General features: G+C 40.6%; 1 protein-coding gene across 2 annotated transcripts in view; it reads right to left on the reverse strand.

Moving 5' to 3' along the window:
* Nucleotides 1-23,693, reverse strand: part of PCNX3 (pecanex 3) — a 2,517,385-nt gene that overhangs the window by 1,260,502 nt on the left and 1,233,190 nt on the right. For both annotated transcript variants that reach the window (XM_044060478.1, XM_044060477.1), the window contains exon 13: nt 21,793-21,825. In XM_044060478.1, the coding sequence (XP_043916413.1) occupies nt 21,793-21,825 (33 nt within the window). The remainder of the gene's footprint in view (nt 1-21,792; nt 21,826-23,693) is intronic.

Here is a 23,693-nt window from a genome sequence, read left to right on the forward strand (position 1 = left end):
TAGCCTGAACCTTCGGTGGCTTATGAGGTTTTCCTGCCCCTGACTTAGGAGGAGAACCTTCAGGTTTAAGTAAACCTCGGAGGATTAATTTGTTCCTCCTTTCCTGCAGGACTCTCTGGCTAAAAGCATGACACAACACACAGGAGTCCTGCAGGTGCAAAGGCCCCAGGCAATAAACACAAGAAGTGTGACCGTCTGTCAGAGACATTTTCTGACAGCACTGGTCACACTTCTTGAAGCCTGAGACCTTGCCTTCTTTTGACATCCTAGAAGGGAAACACAAACAGTCCCAACAAACACACCAATTAATCCCTTACACAGACACACAGGAAGGGAATAACTTGGGGAACTAGGCCTGACTAAAACTTTAAACTGAAAAACTATTTATAAAAGTTTAAAAGGAAGGGAATAGGGTGGGCTGTAACTAAGTACAGGCTAATCTAACACTAAAGGGAAAAAATAAACCCCTAACTGAACTTTTTCTTCTTTAACAAGAAAAAACTTACCTCAGCTGGCAAAGGAGACCTCTTTCGCTAAGCGGCAAACGAGATCTGAGGTAGTTCCGCCTTGCATCATGGGATATAGGGTTGCCTCGAGCTGGTAAAAGGAGTTCTCGAGCTAAAGCAAGTGCCGAGTCGGAGCCGAGGATCGGCTCCGAGCCCATCCAGCAAGAATGAAGGCGAGATTGACAACTTAACATCATGCATTTAATATCTATGCATGGTCATTGCAAGTTTATGCTCTTAGTTTCTGCAGCTGTTACTGTGCTTCTGCCTGTACTTTGTCGCATATCGGTAGGGCTCTTCAAAAAAGTGAAATTATAGTTTGACATTTATGCTAGGTTAAGAGTGGGCTGGGCAAGGCAGCTCTGACATCACAATGCGGGAGGTCCACTGGCTCTTCTATACAGCATGCAAATCAGGCGAGGATTACATAACTTTGGGGGAGGAAACATCTCAGTAGCTACAGCAAGAGCTCTGGCAGATGTGACATCATCATTTCAGAGCCAGCTAGAGGTTTTTCAACTTGGTTTTCAAAATGAAAGTAAAACAGTATGGAAAGGTAGGAAGCCTAACAGGGAAAACAGTTGAGTGGATTCGTTTTTAAAGCTGCATGGGAGATTTTTCGAGGCTGTATCAATGAACAGGGACTAAAAGAGACAGCAGGTTGAGCAATCTGCTTTACTATCCTGTTGTCCTTTAAGAAATGCAGAGTGCAAACAGCAACGCCAATGCTGCAGGAGACACATCTGGAAAAAAATGAGCATGTGAATTTAAAAGAGGATTTCAGAATGGATGTTAAGCAGAACGTCAGAGACAAGAGAAAAAGGGGACTAATTATATTAATTGTTAGAGGGGCTCCAATGGTGATACATGAGGAAAGTAAGGGGCTATTAGTGAGGGAGGATGATTACAATGACATCTATTTATATTCCACCCAAAATTATCATCTAGCTTAAGAAAATTTTGGGAGAAATAATCGGCTTTCAGCAAGGAATATTATTTATAGGTGGGGAATGGAACTTGGTTTGCAATACGGATGTTAACAGGAGGACCTAAAAGGGACAATGTTACAAAAAAAGTTAAATTCTGAAGAAATGTATGAAAAATTAGTACAGAAGATGTGAATTCAGTAGCAGGAACTCAGAGAGGCTTTATATATTATTCTTGAAGGTGCAGTAACTGGGCTAGACTAGACAGAAATTATATTTCACAGGAACATGTGCACTTAATTGAAATATTTGACACACATCCAATAACTATTTCTGATCATACACCAATTAAAAAAAAAACTAAGGCAAGGTAATGAAGTAAAAATAAGACACTGGTGCCTCCCCTACCTGCTATAAAAAGTGGAATTTAAGGAATGGGTAGTGGAAATTATTTGAGAATTATTAGGGAAGATAGAAATATCTTCAGACATTATATCAAGTGACTAGGATAAAATAAAACTGGAGTTTAAAAATACGGTCAAAATACAAAAGAAAGAGATATAGTTAAGAAGTAATAGAAATTACATATAGGGGCTGACAAAGTATTGTAGAATAAAGGGAGTTTTCCAGAAGAGGAGGATGAAATGCAGAGTAATAAAGAAAAAATAAGGGAGTATATATCTTTATAATATGCATGAGTTTACAAAGATTGCTCTTATGCAACTACTTTTTGATAACTCCAGAGCACAAAAACTTTTAACACGACTTAGGCAAAGGAACACTGAAGGGGCTGTCACCAAACTTAGCAAGTCTACAACAAGAAAAATAACCACAAATCCTGTACGGGTTTTAGAGATATTCCAGAAATTTTATGCAAATCTGTACAAAGCAGAGAGATGTGGAAAATGAGATACAATACAAATGGAAATATTTATGGAAAACTTAATTATGCCAGTTAGAGGCAGAAGAGGGTCAACAACATAGTTAAGATAGGAGTGATGAAATAAAAATAGTGCTGCATAATCAGTCTCCAGGAACAAATGGTATTCCTGTAGATGTTTGGAAATTAAAAGGGAAGAAAGTGACAAAGATCTGGAAGACTAACAGTATTTTAAAATGAGGGGGAAGTACCAGTGTCTTGGAAGAAAGTTGTGGTGGTTGTGTTACCTAAGGATGGAAAAGACCCTTCAGATCCAGCTTCATATAGACCCATTTAAATTTTAAACCCCAGTTATAAAGTGTTCATGTCTATAATAGCTAACATAATGGCAAAGGTGTTGCCAAAATTGACAGATATGAATTAGTGTGGTTTTGTGGAGGGGAGGCAAACATTTGACAACATGTTTTCCTAGCCAGAAGGAACAGTCTTTAAAAGCAAGTTCAGTTTTATGACTGGGTTACAGAAAACCTTTTTTAAGCATCTTTAACTGCGGTGGTGGTGCTGCGGTAGCATTGTCGCCTCACAGTAAGACGTTGTCCTGTTCGATTCTCAGCTAGAGCGTCTTCTGTGTGGAGACATGCGTGAATGGGCGTACCTTCGTTGAAGGTTGTACATCAGGGCCGGCAACTCGGCACATAAAAATCTACTGCCAATCATTAGCAGACCGGAGTTCCGCTGTGGTGACCACTAACCGGGAAAAGCCGAAAGACACAACTAAATTATCACTTAAGACACAGGCAACAGAAAAAAAAAACATTTTAACATTTTTCCATTTAAATTATATATCACATGCATTTTCTTTGCTACTATCATCAGTCCAACATTACAAAACAATTGCTGAATTCCCATCTTCCTTAAACCTCACTCCTCCTCTTCATCCTGAACATTATTATGCATATATACTTCCCACAAGTTCCATTTACTTCTTACGTAATTTGTTCCTTCCCTTTCTAAAGGTCCCTGTTCCAGTTCGTTTATCTCTTTTATAATATTCAATACATCACATGTAATTGGTGTAGGCTTAAATTTCCATTTTCTAGTAATTGCTTTTTTTGGCAGCCAAAAGAATTAAACTTAATAAGGCCTTACTATGTCTAGGCAATTCAGAACCTGTATCTCTGCTCAAAAAAAATATTTCATTACTTAGAGCCATTTGCTCACACAATATTTCTGATAGAGTATTCTAAAGGGAATCTTTAAAGTCTGCCAAGTCTTTACACTCCCAAAACATATGTTCTAAGTTAGCTCTTCTCCATCACACCCCCTACACAAGAACAATTCTTTTTAGCCAACTTGAAGTATAAAATTACCTATGCAAACATTCCAAGCAAAGATCCTAAACCTTCTGGACTTGAGTGCATATTTGGGAGCCATACATGTCTTCCCATTGTTTTCTTAACTACTTTTCCAGACTGTCTTTCCAATCTTTTCTAACCTACTCCAATTGATTCTTATAGTTATCATTCAATATTTTATATGCCTTGCTAATTATCTCTTTGTAACAGTTGCTTTGTTCTAGATTCAACTAAAATCGCTATCAGAACAGGTCTTTCACTTAAAATCTCCCTATCCATTTCTCTTTCCCTTTACTCCAGATCAAGCCCTCACAGGGAATGTAGTCATTAGCCTGCAATCCAAACCTCTTACAGCCTCTTCCTATTCAATTATATTTCCCTCTCCAGTTATTTACTCCCAATATCTTGGTTCCTTTGCCAGTATTCTTTAGTAAATTCTAGTTCTCTCTCGCCCACTCTCTGTACCATTAATTGCAGTCATCCCTATCAGCAGATTCTCCTTTATCTATTCTGATATTGGCTTAGTTCTTTGAATACTTTCTGCTACTTTATGAATACAATATCCAGAATGGCTGTTATTCTCCTTAAGGATATGCATCCAAAACACTACTCTCTCCATATTTCTTAAATCCCGCCCCCGCGGTTCATCACCATCCCTTTTCACTTTGAATTATAGCCTTCTGCTTGTGTTATGCATATGTGCCCTAACTGTGTAACTCTAAAATATCCCTTCAAATCAGGTAATCCTAAGTCACATTATTCTACTGAAAGGATCACCTTACCAAGTTGAACCTTGCCTCTTCCCAGCCAAGATACAATCCCTCAACTCTATTAAATACTATCCATAACTTCTCCTCTGGTTGACAAAAATTATGCCTCACCTGTACATAATACTTAAGTGCCAAAAACATTTCCACTTCTTGTATATTGCTATCCAAATCTATAAAAACAGCATCCAGTTTCTGAACTATTGTATTACCTTTTCGGTCTCATCCCACATACACTTAGCTGCCATAACAGTATCCTTTTTAATTCATACTCCTGAATCAGATGTGTCCAACCCATGGCACTCAGAGCTCTTCCATGCAGCCCGTGACCTTTAACTGCAACTGCAGTGTACCCATGCACCAAAACAATTTTTTTGTTTGTTTTTTCGTGCCCGTGACCTGTAACCACAATGTCTGTGTGCACATGCACCAAAGAACCCTTCATGTTTTGTTTTTTTTGTGCCAACCTAGATCTGTGAGTTTGCACAAAAGTGTGTTTGTGTGTGTGTGTGTGTGTGTGTGTGTGTGTGTGTGTGTGTGTGTGTGTGTGTGTGTGTGTGTGTGTGTGTGTTCATGCTGAAGAGGGATTCTTTGCCTTTGAAAGGGACGGCACCTAACTGTATTAATAGGCAAGTGCTGAGTGAGTGCATGCATGAAAGCAAAATCTTTGTGTGTTTGAAAGTAGAACAGTTAGTGTGTGTGTGTGTGTGTGTGTGTGTGTGTGTGTGTATGAGAAATGCAGGTTTTATTGAAATTTGGCCTGAAATGCCAAATTCAGTGAAAACAATGCGACTTTAACATTACTCAGACAATGCAGATTAGAGACTTTCTGGTACTTCTCCTGAAAAAAATGGAAAATCAGAATGCAATTTGAAGTGGTAATGGCAATGAATCAGTAAGTGTTAACTTCAGAATCAATGCATATAGACAGACCCAGAAAGATAATCTCTGCAGGATGCTCATATATGTGGCTATAAACACATGAATAAAATATCTGACTACTGAAGAGTTGTTGTTTGTCTTTCGGCTTCTCCCGGTTAGGGGTCGCCACAGCGGAACTCTGGTCCGCTAATAATTGGCAGTAGATTTTCATGAATGCTGAAGTGCCAGCTCGACGTTCAACCTTCAACGAAGGCACGCCCATTTACGCATGTCTTTCGAACGCCCACCCAACCGTGGGGAGGACATGTAGACTCCACACAGAAGGCACTCCCCTGCACTCCAGCCGAGAATCGAACAGGAGAACCTCTTGCTGTGAGGCAACAACGCTACCGCTGCACCACTGAATATTTTCTCAGAAGCCACAGATGCAGTTTAAAATAATGTTATTTGGGTAAAACTGAGTTTATTCATGTTACTCAGCTGGTTTGGTAATACGACTGACAATAGTTATGTGCTTTTAGTGCTGGGCTACATAAAACAACGCTTTGTATGATTGTAGTGCAATGAGCTTTTTAAGAAAAGGAATGCAGTTTGCTCACACATACACCACTTAAAACATAACAGTTGCTATGGGAAAAACTACATCTGCAGAAATGAAGCCTTAATGTAGACTTTGAGATGATACATTACCATCTATTTGGGTCGAGCTTGGCTACAAATGGTAATCTCTGTAGGTTAATCAGTTTCTGATGTAGTGAATACACTTGGAATGAAAGTGGAAGAACTGAACATTATGTAGGTATGGTCACGTAAGCTCTCCACCAACACAAAAGACAAGTCAGTTGTAGGTCTGCTCCAGGTAGCTACACCCTTGTAGATAATTTTCTGCCTGAGAACAATGACCTCAATCTTAGGATAATTAACTTCAATCTATGGTGAATTTGTACTGCTTTAATATTTATAGAAAAAAATAGTGTTGTAATTGTCAAGCAGTTCACATACATAATTTGTCATGTGCAAATATTAATAGCAATCATATGTTGCAGCAAGAGAGTCAATTATTGATTAGTTTGATGATGCTGTAAAAAGAGTTACTTGCAACAGCTGTCACTTATTAGAAGGTCTTTATTGTCAAAGGTGCCAGATTATATAGTCTTTTGGAACAAAATACAAAATTCTGCCATATGATTTTTTTTATGCCTTACTTATGTATTTAGTTTTCTCTCTGGTATGTTTTGGGTTTATCCCTGTGGATTACATGTTGTACAGTATCAGGTTATTCTAATAACAGTTGTGTTGAACAAATTGTCATCACAGTCTCAGGAGAACATATTGTGCCATTCCCACTGCAGATAGTGTCCTTTGGCTATCTAGGATATCTACAGACTGAATGAAGCTAAAATCATTTTCAAGTGCTTACCAATCACCAGTATAGATGCTGGTTCTATTTTCACTGCGCATTTCAAAATAAGAAAGGTAGTGTGCTTCTATTTGTTTTCAAGAGGGGCAGAAGGCTTTTCAACAGCAGCTTATCAAGAGTATTTGCTGTCTCGTGTAATGTGACATGCAGATGATTAAGCAATTTTTCCTGCAAAAAGAATGTCAAAAGTCATCTGTACCTCCTAAAGTTCTCCACTCAAGGAAGAACTAGTTAACCAGTTCTGGTGTCCTTTCAAATGTTAGCAGAACAAAAACAGTGCTTTTAACTTAAATTTATCATATTGCAAAGCCTGTTATTCTATCAACTTTCTAAGTCTGTAATAGCAATATTTAAAAACTGTCCCTATTTTTGGGCCTTTGTCCCACATTTATTTATGGCGTTGTCCAGATTTTGTGCTCTAAGAGGTTAACAGGTATGAGTTGTAAGCACTGTGACACTGAAACATAAGTGAGTAAATCGTACTAGTGGTCAGATTTGCACAAATGTCCTTTTTGTATTGAGTATAAACCTATAGTCATGATCTACAAATGATGAAGATTTTCTAAGCTTTATGGGCATTGCTCATATAATGTGTTTGTGGTGATGTGAGATTTTTTAGCTATTTTCTTGCAGACAGACTTCACAGAATTACTAAAATTGTTGGCAAATTCAATACTGTAATTCTGTGAAAGTAAAGCTTCAAATGTCCGGTAGGCTGTTATACTATTATATCCTATTACATAAGCAAATTTGAAATATCTGGTGTAACTGAATTCAGAATTCTAATTAAGACAGTGAATTTTTATATGATTAGTATATTGTTAAATACCGATGCCCTATTTCAGCTAATTTGATAAATAATTAAAGGTTAAAAACCTCAGCTTTGGCCAGCTAAGAACTTGCTGTATTCAACTGGACGTATAAGAGAATTTAAGTACCTTTATCTGCACTTTTTTTTCAAAAAATACAGTATTTAAATTGATTTTAACTGTGTGTTGCAGGAATATTAACTGAACTGGAAGTTAGTCAGTGTTTGCTAAATTTTGTTATTTGCTAGTAATTACAGGTGTGGGGGTAGCCACATTCTTTGATTTCCTGTCCTTGCCTATTTAAGTGGTACAGTGTGAAATATTTTCTGCTTAATAACCTCAGCTTTGGCCTGCTAAGAACTTGCTGTATTCAACTGGACGTATAAGAGAATTTAAGTACCTTTATCTGCACTTTTTTTTTCAAAAAATACAGTATTTAAATTGATTTTAACTGTGTGTTGCAGGAATATTAACTGAACTGGAAGTTTTGACTCTGCTCTTTAATCTTAGTGGCCTTGAAACTGCCCGCCCCTCTTGTAAATTTGTGTTTGGATACTTCTTCTGGGCCCATCTCATTTGCTCACTCAACTGAGTGCAGTGAGATCATATTCTGATTTCAGGCACTCCTACTGTGTACAAAGAGAGCATCTGGGAAACAGAAAAAAAAAATTTAAGCTTGTTTCCTGCCTTTCCTGTTAAGTGGTATAGACTATTTGTAGGCTTCTGAGCCCCCAAGCCCTTCTGTGTTGGAGGGAAGCCTTCTAGCTTAGCTTTTTTTTTCTTATAACTAGCCAGTTTTCTAGTTTCAGCACTTAAATCTGTTTCTTTGATCTCAGCACTTGTTCAGAAAAAAAAAAATTTCATCTGCTTTTACTGTACTTGTGTTTTTACCTACTTTATTTTACTTTTGCATCATCTTAAAATTACTCAATTGTATTTATTACTGCTTGGTGTAACTCATTCTAAGCCTTTTGGTTTAGACACTTGGGCTTCGGACCAGTTGTTTTGCACTGAGAGGGTTTGTGGTCTGCACTGTAGTGGCAGAACAGGTAGCTTACATCCTTCTAGGTTGGGAACTGCTGATTGAGGGCTCAGTGTCTGTTATTCTAAAAGTGTATTAATTCTGGTTTAAGCACTTGGGATTTCAGGCCAGTTATTTTACATTAAGAGGGTTCGTGGTCTGCACTCTTGTGGGAGGAGAGGCTGGACTCTGCCCTTCTGAGCTGGGAATTTCTGGTTAAAGGCTTATAGTGCATGCATATCTGAACTGCTTCTTACTGAAGTTAGTGCTTCTTGTTTGCTGTGGCATAGACTGGATTCAGGCCTGCTGGATCTAGCTTTGTTTGTGTAACTTGAGCACTAATCCAGGCATTCTCTAAAGTATTCAATTGTATTTATTACTGCTTGGTAGTAACTTGATTAAAGTGTAGCTATCATTCTAAGTCTTTTGGATTAAGCACTTGGGCTTCAGACCAGTTGTTTTACATTAGGAAGGTTTGTGGCATGCACTGTGGTGGCAGGACAGGTAGCGTTCATCCTTCTAAGTTGGGAACTGCTGATTGAGAGCCCAGTGTCTGTTATTCTTAAAGTGTATTAGTTCTGGTTTAAGCACTTGGGCTTCAGGCCAGTTATTTTACATTAAGAAGGTTCGTGGTCTGCACTCTTGTGGGAGAAGAGGCTGGACTCTGCCCTTCTGAGCTGGGAATTTCTGGTTAAAGGTTTATAGTGCCTGAATATTTGAACTGTATCTTACTGAAATTGGTACACCTTATTTGCTGTAGCATAGACTAGATCCAGGCCTGCTAAATCTAGCTTTGTTTATATGCTTGTTGTTTGTTTGCTTGTTATTTCCCTGGAACGCTAATTCCACCTAATACGCGGCTTCTCAGCGCTTCTGTGGATCACTAGTGATATCTGCATTGCTTACTGTACTTATTTCCTTGTTTCACTTGAAAGAAAGTTACTGTTTGTCGTTTTTGCATTTAAGTTACCTATAACACATTGCACTTAAGTTACCTGGCACTTGTTCGCTAAAGCAATTATATAAGTCAGTACTAAAAATTAAAAGCACTACACCCTCACTCCCCACTGGCCCTTGTTTTCAATTATTAAGGAATTCCCAATATTATTCTAGCATGTCCAAAGGTCAGTTGTCAATCTCCTCTCCGGTCCAGCTGGTGAATCTGGGAATCTTGAGGCAATGTTAGAACTGCCTCATGTACACAGACAACCCTCTCCTCCTCCCAACAAATTCCAACACATGTGAGAGATGCAACCATATAGCCAAACTGGAGGCTAAGCTCTCTCAACTCAGTACTGGCATAACCAGTCAGGAGGAGAAGGAAACCACACTCACTACAATTCCAGTCTCACATAGACCTACCACGACAGCAAACCAAACACATAATCACACAAAAACATACTCAGAGGCTCTAAATAAAGATCTGCCTAAGCAGCAGAGACCTCCAAAGCAGACACCCAAGCAACCGCTACCCCAAAACAAAACACGTGCAACACATATGTCACAAAGCCAGTGTGCCGAACAGTCACAGCCCTTAAAACTAAACAACACATCTGATACACTTGTAATAGGTGACTCAATCGTCAGGCACACTGACGTCCCGCTCACCAGGCTGAACAAGGAGAGGGTCACGGTGAGCAGCCTGTCGGGCGCTAGGATCCGCCACATAACACAAGCACTCAGGTCACTCCAAGGCAAGTACAAATATGACTCAGTCATTGTCCATGCTGGTGTGAATGACCTGAGACGTACCTCCCTGGACTACATGAAAAGAGACATAAAGGAGCTCTCTGAGCATGTAGCCCAGGCCGGTATAACCCTGACCTTGAGTAGCATCTTACCCTCACCAAGAATGATGCCACAATATGAAGACAAGATGATCAATTTCAACAATTGGCTTAAGTACTGGTGTCATTCAAAGGGGATCCAATGCCCGTCAGCTTGGGATGATATGCTCGACAAGCCATGATGCTTCGCTAGGGACGGCTTGCACCTGTCACCCCTGGGCTTTCGGATATTGGCAAAGGCTCTTGCTACCCCCATAGTGCCTTTTTTAGGCAAGGCTCAAAATACAAACCCACCTCCATAGGTATCACAAGGGACAAGAAACTAAGAGTAATGCTACTCAATGCCAGAAGTCTAAACCTCAAGATGCACGCACTCGAAACTCTCCTTAGCATGGAGAACATCGATATCTGTGCAGTAACAGAAACCTGGTTCAGGGCTCCCGAGAGCACCCCAGCACTACCAGGTTCTACCTCATACCATGCTTTTCGGCCCCAAAACCTGGACCGAACCACAAAAGGAGGGGGAGTATCGATATTCATCAAAGATACCCACACCTCCAGGTTGGTGGCAAAGCACGAAGCATCAGAGACTATCCATGTGCAACTAACAGTGGGTAAAACTGCCTTCCAGTTTATAGCCTGCTACAGACCACCATCCCAAACCCAGGAACCCCACTCGGCCTTTCTGAGAACACTGGAAAATATGAAGGTCTCTCCAAACACCATTATATTGGGCGACTTCAACTACCCAAACATAGACTTGGAGCATTACTCTAGCTCCAGCACCCTAGCCCAAAGGTTCCTAGAATTTATAAACTCAAATGCTATGGAACAACTTGTTACCACTCCCACAAGAGGGGAAAACATACTGGACCTGATCATCACCAACATGGGGGACTCTATGCTCCAGACCAGAAGTGTATCCCTCACTGGTAAGATCAGACCATAAACTAATCTCACTGGATATTCACATCCCGACCCCACCCCCTGCCCAGAAAACCACAGTGAAAAACTTCTCTAAAGCAAATTTCACACTCCTCAAAACTGAGGTGGAATCCTTCAAAGCCCCTGGGCCTGTGGAAAATACGGCCCAGTCCGCAGAATCCTTTATAAACGCATTCTATGAACACCTTCAGGAATGCATGGATCATGCGATCCCAAATAAAACCAAGACCCAATCCTCCAAAGGCAGACGTCCTGTCTGGTGGACCCCAGCCATAAACAAACTATACAACAGGAGGAGGAAGCTACTAAATGATAAAGCAAAATCCCAAAAAGGGAAGGCATCACTTATCAGTATTAGCAAAAAACTACGGGCATTCATAAAATTGTCTAAGGCCAGCTTCGAGAGAAAAATTGCACAGGACACTAAGGATAATCACAAGGCTTTCTTTAGTTATGTTAGGAACCTGGGTGGTAATTCCCAGATGTGCTCAGAATTAGTCCAAAACGACAAAAAATACACTGAACCCACAGACGTTGCCAACATCCTAGCTGACAGGTTCAGCGCAAACTTCTCCCCCCCTCCCCACCAAAAGGGCAAATATCTATCCCAGCAGAGTGCTGCCCCCCTGACATCTCAGATGCTCAGGTAAGAGCCACCCTCTCCAAAGCAAAAAACACAGCATCAATGGGACCAGACGGTGTCCCGGGCTGCGTCCTACATGAACTCCAAGAGCAGCCAAACCCAAACATAAAACTACTGTTCAATCTCAGCCTTACTACAGGATATGTGCCCAAAGAGTGGCATACAGCAACAGTGGTCCCTCTCCATAAAGGTGGTGCCTCAACGGATCCTGGAAACTATCGCAACATAAGCCTGACTAGCTTGGTCTGCAAAGCTATGGAAAGGATCACCATGGACCTCATAAATAAAGATATTGGGGACCTACAGACACTGGATCCTACCCAGTTCGGCTTTGTTAAGGGCAGATCCTGCCTCTTAAACCTGGTTGATTTCTTTGAAACCGTCACCAGGCCATTGACGAGGGGAAGGTGGTCCACACAGCCTACCTGGACCTCGCAAAAGCCTTTGATACAATACCCCACTCGGACATTATAGATAAGCTCACCAGCTTAAATATAAACCCCTATGTCACTAGATGGATTGCAAACTGGCTCAAGGACAGAACCCACATGGTTAGAATTGCTGGAGCCATGTCAGACTCCAAGCCAGTTACAAGGAGTGTCCCACAAGGCTCAGTCCTGGGACCTCTCTTGTTCGGTATATATTTCTCGGAGGTACAGGCCAACACGGAAGGACTGTGGCTGACCAAGTTCGCAGATGACTGCAAACTGGGCGCCATAATCGACAATCCAGCCGACACAAGCATCCTCCAAAAGGGCCTCATAGAAACAGACAACTGGTGCCAGAGCCATGGCCTCAAGCTAAATGCCAAAAAGTGTATAGTCATCCCCTTTGGCAAAAACAAAGTGCCCACAAATTACCACATAGGTGGTAATCCATTAAGTACAGAAGAAGTAATTAGGGACCTGGGGACCCAAGTTGATGGCAATCTCTCATGTGACAACCACGTGGCCAAAGTGGTTAGAAAAACATTTTATATAGCCCACCTAATCATGAAGGGATTCACATCTAGATCAGGGGAGGTCATCGTGCCTCTTTACTCATCCCTCATCAGGCCCATAATTGAGTACAATGCCCCTTTTGGGATGTACCTTACCAGACACCTGCAGCAACTGGAAAGACCCCAAAAGTACCTCACCAAGAGGATCAAAGGGCTCAAACAGATGCCATATGCTGCCCGGTTAAAGAAACTCCAGCTCTACTCAGTGGCATACCGCCTGTTCAGAGGTGATCTGTGCCTGATGTATAAAGCCATGTCCAACCCGGAATTAATGGACATGCTGCACCTCAGAAAATCCAAATCCTATTGAGCTACGCGCTCGAGAGACTTGAACCTCAGCACTGAAATAAATAGGACATGCTGGAGGGACAGATTCATAACCCAGAGGCTCCCTTCACTCTGGAATAAAATCCCAGTCCAGGTTAGGCAGAGTCCCTCATTGACTCTCTTCAAGAGGAATCTTGATGAGTGGATGGGAGATCATAGGTTTACCCCGGGTATCACTTCTGTGTCACTGTTAGACAGAGGCACAGTATACTAACCTCGAAAAAGGGCATAGCAAAATAAATTTAAAATGGGTGGCGAAAGCCAAACACATTCTGGCTAGGCTTATAAATGCCCTAGGGCAGATAGCCTAGTATGAACCTATGAACCTATAATATAGTGCTTTTTAATGCATTTCTTGTGGCTGCAGCTTGGGGGTGGAGAAGGAGTAAAGAACTGTTTTATAGGATTATACTGACGTTTTGTGTGATGGAAATATATCAGCATCTCATGCTGGATTGTGTGTTGGTTGTTAGCTGCAACACATTTTTCTGTGTAATATTGGTTACTATGGTACCTTAGCTACTGGAAGTGGGGGGAGGGGGTCTCCAGGTTTTTCCAGGGAAATGCAGGGGTGAGTCTGAACTGCCAGAAGTATATGGATTCATTCCAATTTTAATGCATCGCATTTGCTCATAAATTCACTGACTTGACCGATATCACAACTATCAAGTTTATCAATCTAAAGATGTCATTCTGGGTAAATAAAATTGTGGGGGACACACAGGTGAGATGGATTCAATAGTAAAGCATGCTACAAGAGTTTAGAGATATTGATTACTAATATGTACAGATGTTCAGATGTTCTGTTGTAGGCTAGTGTGTGACTTTATATACCTACGAAGTGTTCAGTTTATTTGTGCTATAAAAAAAAAAAAAAAAAAAATTTTACTAAGATGTTACAATTAACCATTAGATTAAGAATTAGAATTAGATTGAGAATTATAATTTTAAGGCAAATATTAGGCATTTATTCATTATCTGAATGCACCTACAGTACAGCCAGGAGGTCTACTTTGGTCACCTGCGCCAGTGACAGACTTAACTATTTGATATATTTTATATGTGGCCCCAAGACAATTTCTGTTCACTCAATGCAGCCTCGGCAAGCCAAAAGGTTGGACACCCCTGATCTAGATACTCCTTTATTTTCTCTTTAGCACTCTGCAGTTTTGCCTCATCTTATTCTGTGAGATTCCTTATTCTGCAATACATTAACCTTTGTCAACCCATCTAAATAATTCCTGTTACTTCGGAACCATCTCTCTTTAAGTTTTACCCTATTTTTAAACTCCACTTTAACTTTATCTCATTCACTAGGTATAACTTCTGAAGAAATTTACATCTTTCCTAATAATTCTTGAATTATTTCCACTAACCATTCCTTACATTCATCTCTTTTTATCAGGTAGGTGGGGAAGCACCAGTGTTTCGTTTTTACTTCATTACCCTGCATTTTTAATTTTGTTGTTATTGGCTCAATCTGAAATCGTTAATTGGATGTGTGTTAAAGCTTTCAATCAAATGCAAAGTCTTCATTACCAAATATTTCCATTTTTTTTTCTGAAATCCAGCCTCTTTTGTTATATTTTCCCATCTAGGTCCCCAAATATATCCTGACTGTTGCAAATCAAGTTCCAGTCCCCACCTATAGGTAATATTCCCTGCTAAAAGTTAAGTATTTCTCCCAAAAGTTTCTTAAACTCCATAGTAGCAGTTTTAGGTAGAATATAAATACAGGCCAGCGTAATCCTCCACCCTTGTCAGTAGCCCATCAGTATCACAAAATTAAATGTTATACTTTTCCTCTTCTATCACCAATGGAGTTCCTCTAGCAATTAGTGTAAATACTTTCCATTGTTCCTGATATTTTGCTGAATATCCCTTCTTTATCAAATTCATATGCTCGCTTCTTCCTAAATGTGTCTCCTGTATTACTATTTCCACTGTGCATTTCATAATATAATTCCATAATCTTACCTTTTTCATTATACCTGTAAGACCATTCATATTCCAAAACAATATGGTTAGTGTGGCTATTATGCAAAGAAATTAGTTCCACCTATTATACAAGCCAGCTTTTTAAAAAATCTATTTCCAGTGTTTCTGTAACCTACACCCACTAATGCTTGGCAGACTGACCTTTTATACATTTGTTTCTTGTCATCTCCATTTGAACCCATGTCACATTTTACAAGACTTTTTTAATGAAAACCCTCAAACAAAAAAACAAAAGCACTCCAGAACACCCATAGAAACTACTACGTAAAACAAACACATAAAACTATGAACGTCTTCAAATAACAAAATTTAACCCTCCTGATAGGAACAACTGTCCCAAATTCACAGCTGCACCCACTGTCATTATCCAATCTAAAATTAAGGTTATCCATACTACTGCCCACCTTACAGCCTGTGCTCCTAATTATACTAATTACTGTCTGTTCTTCTCTTATTTTTTGCTCCCATCCTAGATGTGAAAAACAATGTGTATACTTTCAGGAAACATTAACTTTTACCTTAAGAAAAAGTGTACTGGCCATCTTTAAATAAAAAGAAGTTGCATTCTTACAATAACATTCCATCTGTGCTGTCGATCTTCATTCATTCTCGACTGTTGGATTCCAGTTCCGACCCCTTGGAACCGACTCAGCCATTATAACAAGCTTGCGCAGACGGAAACTCTCAAGCCAAGGCAATCCATACTGCCTGTCTTCCCTTTCCCTCATATCAAGTTTTGCTCACAGAGTAGAAAATCATGGAAGCTTTGTCTGATTAACAATCCTACTAGGATCCCAGGACTAACTCCAAACCTCCAAGAGTCTTTTGGAGGGGATAGGAAGTCAAGAATGAATGAAGAACGACAACACAGATGGAACGATATGGTAAGAATATAACTTCTTTATCTGATGTTGCCAATCTTCATTCATTCTTGACTGTTGGGACAGAGTCCCTAGCCACTTTAGACCTTGGGAGGCCCTAGGGAAGGATATTTCTGAGCACCACACAGCCAAAGGAAGCTCTTCCCCTGGAGACTGTATCCAATTTGTAATGAGTGATAAAGGTATGGGGAAGTAGCCCAGGAACCGGCTGCACATATGTCATCCACAGAAGCTCTGGAATGAAAGACTACTTAAGTGGAAACAGATCTGGTAGAATGCACTTTAATGTTTGCTAATGCCAGCTTATTTTGGCTATAAACAAAAGTGATGCAGTCTCACAAGCATTTTGACAGAGTAACGTTTGACACGGGTTTGCCCAGTCTAGTATGTGAAAATGATAAAAATAGTTTGATTAATACTGGAATCTGATATCACTTTAGGTAGAAAGGAGGGATTAGTTCTGAGTGAAATTCTCTCCTTGTGAAAAATGATATACGGATGTTTAACACACAGAGCCTGCAACTCTGAAATTCTCCTGGCTGAAATGATGGCTACTAGGAATAAAGGTGGCTGCTGGCTCGAAGGGCTGAGGGACTAAACATTGCAAGACTAACTTTACATTCCAAGGCGCAATGGGATCTTTGAAAGGTGGTTTCAAATGTAAGGTGCCTTTAAGAAAAGTTTTACACAGACGGTGAGACATTAAGAAATGGTCATCAAATCCATTGTGGAAGTTTCAAATGGCAGCTAAATGAACTCCAATGAAAGAAGTAGATGCTCCCAATTGAAATAAGGTGGTTAGGTATTCCAAGACGTTATCGATCAAGGCTGAGAAAGGATCAATACCCTTTTCATCAGACCAAAACACAAATCTCTTCCATTTACTAAGATACAGTTTTCTGTGGAAAGTTTATGAAAAGCCAGAAGTTTCTTTTGAACTGGAGAAGTTAAATTATTTCACCTGGCAATTACTGGAAGTGGAGAAACCAAGCTGTCAGCTTGAGATTTTGTAGGTTGGGGTGGACCAGGCCTTGAGGATGAGATAACAGGTCCAGAGTTAGATTCAGAATCCATGAGCGGTGAACTCAGTGAGGCCAGAGAAAGGGAAACCAGATTTGATGGGGCAATAAGGTGCAATGAGAATCACTTTGCTTCTCAACCGTTGGGCTTTCTTTAGAAACTGGGGAATTATAGGGATTGGTAGGAAGATGTAGAGAAGAGCATCTCTCTGGGACTCCTCTCAAGGGGAGACTAGGTCAAAGTAGCTGCTGCATTTGTGGTTTATGGGAGAGGTGAACAGATCGCACCAAGGCTGACCCCATCGATGATAGATCTTTGTCACCACATCATGACTGACAGACCACTTGCGAGACAGCAGAATGCACCTGCTCAGTTTGTCCACAATCACTTTGGAGCTCCCTGGATGTGCATTGCTATCAGAAAGCGGTTGAAGGCTACTGACCATTGCCAAACTCTTAGGGCTTCCCAACACAGAGAGTAGGATCTGGTTCCCCCCCATTTGCTGATGTACCAGACCACAGACTTGTTGTCTGACTGAATAGCAATCATCCTGGAAGGGAGGGCAGATTGGAATGCTTGCAACGCTAACAGCACTGCCCTCGGTTCTAGGATGTTGATATGCAAATTGGCCTCTTGAGGGGACCAAGTGCCTTCGACCATCTTTCCCTGAAAATGCCTCACCAACCCATCAGGGATGCATCCGTGGTCACTACACCCTAGGGCTGAGAGAGAAAGAAAGAGCGACTCCATAAATTCTCTTCTGGCTTCATCCACAAAGATAAATCCTGCTTATAACGGTTGGTTATGGGGACTGGGAGGGACACTGGGTGAGTTAAAAATGACCACTGTGACGCCAGGAGCCACTGAAGCAGCCTCATGCGATACCACAGAGGAAATAGTGTGATTGTTTCTGCCATAGACACAGGCAGCTGTAAGACTAGACGAGACAGAACTTTGTCATGAGAAAATATCCCTTGAAGTTGTGACCTTAACCTTACAGTCTGTGAAGAGGAAGAGCAGCCATGCAGGATTTTGTGTTTAGTCTTGCTCAGATTCATTCTATGTCCTGTGAGGGGGATACTTTTGACTTTTCCCTGTTTACTGAGATGCCTAAGAATTCTGCAAGCCTTAGAATGGAGTCCAAGGCAGAAAGCAGCAGATGCCTAGTGGCGGCGGTGAGGATCCAGTCATCTAAATATGGAAACACACGGAATCCCTGCCGTCTTAAGTAAGCTGCTACCACTGCCATGCATTTGGTGAACACCCTGGGGGCTGTGGTGAGACCAAACGGCAGAGCTCGAAATTGATAATGACCGGCTCCTAGCCAGAAGCGGAAGTATCTTCTGGAACGTTTGGCCATTTTTATGTGGTAATACGCATCCTGAAGATCTATAGAGCACAACCAATTGTCTTTCTCCAGAAAAGGAAGGATAGACTGAACTGTGATCATCAGGAATGTTGTCTGTTGAACAAATTTGTTCAGTACACTGAGGTCTAGTATTGGCCACCAGTCCCCTCTCTTTTTTGGCACTAACAAGAATCATGAGTAAAATCTGGATCCTATTTGGTCTGGTGGGACTGTTTGGATGACCAGTTTTTTGAAGAAGCTTTTGAATGTCTAGTGCTGCTATATCCCTCTCACTGGGTGGAACATAAGGGATTGCCTTTGTGGTTTGGGATAAAGATTGAAGGGATATGATACCCTCTGGTAATTATTGTCAGCACCCAGGAATCTGATGTTATTATGTGCCAGGCTGAAAGGTGCATAGAGTGTCTTCCCCTGACTGCTGCCCAAGGTAAGCAATTGGGCTGCTGCTCAAGAGCACTGACAGGGTTTTCCCAGAGAAAAAATCCCTGGAACCCTGGTTACATGGGCTGCCTCTGCCACGGGAGGGGTGTCTTCCCAAAGAGTTCTCCCTTCTGCTCCTGGAGGAATACTCACCACGTGTGTCCCGGAAATGCCCTTGGGACTTTCTGAACCACATCTTTCCACTCCTCTGATTCCTGAAGCAAGGTCATTGAGGAGAGGAAAATTGCACTCCCACAGCAGAAAGGGTCTTTCCATCCTTCTCACACCTGGCTAATGTGTCTCTGACTTTTGGGCCAAATAATGAGGTAGCATCAACAGGAGCATTGATAAAAGAATACTTGAAGGGGTCTGCCAAGTCACATAAGCACATCCAGGCATGACTCCTAATGGCAATGCATGTACCCACTGCCCTGGATGTCCCCAAGACTGTATGTGCAATAAGCCACAAGAATGAGTTGGAGATTGCCTCTAGGGTGGCAAGCTGACAGGCAACCTCGTCAGACACTGTTCCCACTTAGGTCTCTGAAAGATTAGTTATCAGATCCCTTTGGAGTTGTGTGAAGTGTGCCAAATATTTCAATGACCGAAATGTGAGGGTTGTTGAAGCAAAGACCTGCTTCTCAAATCTGTCCATTGTCAGGGACTCTCACTTTGGAGGATGGACAGCTGGAGTCTCCTCGGCGAGTTCCTTTTTTGTGGCAACCGCCACCACCATGGCATCCACCGCTAGAACCTTCGACCAGTGGGACTGATCCTCTGGCACTGAAAGAATTTTATCCAGTCTCCGAGTGATTGGCTCTACAGTATCAGGGCCCTTTCATGCACGCTGCACAATGAGTTGTCACCCAAGAAGGCGGCCGTGCATGCAAAGCCTGTAAGAAAACAGATTGCTCAGAGGAATGGTTTGTGGACTTCCAATCACCCCTCTGTTTTACAGTTTCCATGATGTCTCCCGGGGATGTGATGGACTTCAAGAAATACCAATAACTAGCAATTCAAAATTCAAAGCACTCTAACAATTTATTTAAACAATAAGAAGCTCATTAAAAGAGTAATAAATGTTTCCAAACTGGGCACTTGTTCTCTGGAAAATGTCTGTAAGGTAAATGTTGATGTTTCACCAATTATTTCTCATAGAAAAATGACTAAAAATAGTGAGGGTGGTTTCACCTTTTATCTGTGTGTCAGATCAATGTCCTGGGAAATGTAACAGTTTAGCCATACCTGGCAGACATCTAAAGAGTTCTGGAAGACCATCTGGAAGAGTAGTTATCCAACCCTCATTATTTACAATGGATAAGAATTGCTCTGTAGTAGTGCTCATTGCAAAGAAAATCCTTCCAGCTGCAGATATTAGATGATTCAAACTGTTGAAGTAGCAAACAAGTGGTGATCTTTAGGGGGATACAAGCCTGTTAACTCAAGTGCATGGATACATAGCACAGCCTGAAAGTGGTGGAGTGCACTCTGAACATGGGAACCTGACACTTTCTAAACATATGCATGGCAGGAAACAAGAATGCAATCAAGTGCTCACTCACAACAGAAAGTCAACTAAAGTAAGAAATTACCATTGTTAAATCTAACCAAGGTTTCCATCATCAGCCTGGAAGAAAAACAGGATCAATCAAACACAATGTGGTGCTTAAGAGTATGACAACAATGAACTTTCAGGGGGAGATGATATATTACAATTCTTACTCTACATAAAACAGACCCTTCATACTGCCATATGGAAGAATGGAGTGGCATCCTGCTTTTTCTATACAGAGGTACTAATCCATCAACACCTAAACTACAGCCCAAGTAATGCAAACATAAAAGGGAAAGCTGGAATTTTAAAACACAGTGACTAGTATAAGTGTGCTATGCATGTGTCTGCGGACACCTACATAAACACATACACACACAACAAACATAGATACATAGCACACATTCATATGCATACAGTAATGCATTGAAACTCTATTCACATTCAGTACTGTACAAAAATTTACACAAAATAAGCTTCAACCATACCAGTAAATGAAAAATAAAAAGGGGTAGCAAAAAGTCAAACAGGCAGACAATACATGGCTAACATAAAATGATGCCTCTGAGAAGCTCTATACAACAGTTTTGTGACAATATTACAAAGAGGAGAATATTAAACAGAAATGAAAGGAGGTTACAGTGATGACATGAGATATCACTCACTCACACTTGCCCCCCCCCTCTCTCTATATATATATATATATATATATATATATATATATATATATATATATATATATATATAGGTTTACCTTCAAAATGTTGAATGCTAAATGGTTGAAAATGAATTGGTTGAATGCACTATATTGAATGATCAAAATGTTAAAATAAAATTAGTCTAAACTCACAATGTCGAAATTATCAAATTTGCCCATTTCTGCACTGTAGTGCAATATCGGAGTTGGCATATTTAAGTAGGGGGTGTGGGGGGGGGGTGCAGGGAGCCATAGCCCCCCCCTTGCAAAACAGTAGAGGTGATCTCATTGCTTTTTCAATTAAATGATTTTAGACGTTTTGATCATTCAATGTTTTGGGTTTAGATGTTATTTTTCAACCAAATGAACATTAGACATTATGGCATTCGACATTCTGAAGGTAAACCATACATATATATATATATATATATATATTTATATATATTTATATATACACATACATACATGTATATATAGAAAAACAGAAAGATGCATGCAAACCAGCTAACCTACTTCATGCCACACAGCCACAACACAAATGGCTTGATGAAATCCTCAAGATGAATAAAACACTTAAAATTACTTACATGCATAGGAGAAGCAGCATCAGGCTGAACACTCTGCAAACAGAAAGAAAAGTATACAATAATTAGTGCTCCTACATAATTAGTTTTAAAAATATTACAAAGTAAGAGCAAAAACTCACTGGCCTCATAAAGCAAATTCAGTTTTGTAATGCACAACTAAATTATTTTCAATAATGGAAAATATGCAAATTTACAGAAATGGAAAATGAAAATGAGAAATGTTAATTATATACATATTGTAATGCTGGAAACTTTCATCTAGGTCCATTTGATACTACTTATGGGTCCTCTAGCCACTAGTCAGATTCAATCTGGCACAACTACTGTTCCTGCCTCAAGCTCCTTGAAATCTTTCCCTCCCATAATACTCTATGGTAGCGTCTCTTATCAGATTGAGCCTGCTACCTGCTTATGGATAAGATTCTCTAAAGAGGACAGGGCCTAGTAATGAACAGCTTCAGAAAGGTCTCTTAGGTATGTACTTAATGCTGGATCTTTTCATCCAGGTCCATCCGATAAGACAACCCATCCCTGTCATTCCTCCTCCTAAATTGTCATTCTCTCCTGTAGACCTGAGACACCTTTCTGAAGCTGTTCATTACTAGGCCCTATTTCTCTTTAGAGCATTCCATAATGATCCAATTTATGGATCAGAATCCCAATCCCAAGTTTCACTAGAAAGTGAAGCTTTGCAGACCTTCTTCCCCAATTTGATAGAAGCAAAGAACATGAAAAGCTGAGATTTCTTCATAAAGGATCTAATTCTGTGGAGATAAAATCTTGGTTGCCTGTGAATATATAACTCCCCTCTCTTGGAATGGTTTGGGAAGAAAACTAGCAAATGAACTGTTTGATTCAAATTAGTTTTGGATACCATTTTGGGAACAGGGGGAAGAATTAGTGCAAAGAAAAGTACAGTTTTGTACCTACCATAAATGTAGATGTTCGAGGATTCCCTTGCTGCAGTCCTGACTATTGGGTATAGTCCGCGTCCCAGTCGGCCCGAATACCAGAGTATAAGGCTGACGTCGGTCATGGCGCCTTAGACTGACGTCAGTACGTCAGGGTACTAATGCGCATGACCGACGTCATTTCCTCAGTCTTTTCTTGCCCCAGATGTCAGAAGACCCAAAAAGACAAGTCCCAAAACAACCTGCACCAAAAAACATGTACAATATATACAGCAATATATACAAAAAATATAAGCATGTAAACTCAGCTACACAACCACCCTGAAACACAGAGGGAAGGAGGGAGGTTGGACTGCAGCAAGGGAATCCTCGAACATCTACATTTATGGTAGGTACAAAACTGTACTATGTTCTTCGCCTTCCCTTGCTGCAGTCCTGACTATTGGGTAGAATCCCAAAGCAGAGGTAAGGGAGGCTGGCAAATTATAAAGTAGCAGGAGCTGACAACATGCCTTGTAAAACAGCTGTGGCAAAACCAGCCCTAGACTTAGAGTATATAGGCAGGTGATAATGCCTAGAGAAAGTATGCACTGAACTCCAAGTAGCTGCTTCCAGAATATCCTTAGTTGCCACCCCTTAGAAATGCTGTTGAAGTGGCAGTAGCCCTAGTGGAATGAGGCCTAATCCCAGCTGGAACCTCTTTGCCATGATGGGAATAACAAAATGCAATGCAAAAGCCAATCCACCTAGAAATAGTTTGTTTTGACACAGGCTTGCCCTGTGAACTCAAAGCAAAAGAAACAAGTAACTGCTGAGACTGCCTAAAATCTTTAGTCCTGCTCAAATAATAACGCAATTGCCTGTGTACATCTAAAGTGTGCAAAATCTTTTCCCCTTTATTTTGAGGATCTGCAAAAAGTAGGCAAATGAATAGTTTGGTTTAAAGCCACACTAGAAACCACCTTAGGCATAAAGGAAGGATTAGTGCGT

The sequence above is a fragment of the Protopterus annectens genome, chromosome 2.part0, assembly GCF_019279795.1.
Source record: "Protopterus annectens isolate FY-2018-M chromosome 2.part0, PAN1.0, whole genome shotgun sequence".
In the NCBI taxonomy this organism is placed as follows: domain Eukaryota; kingdom Metazoa; phylum Chordata; order Ceratodontiformes; family Protopteridae; genus Protopterus; species Protopterus annectens.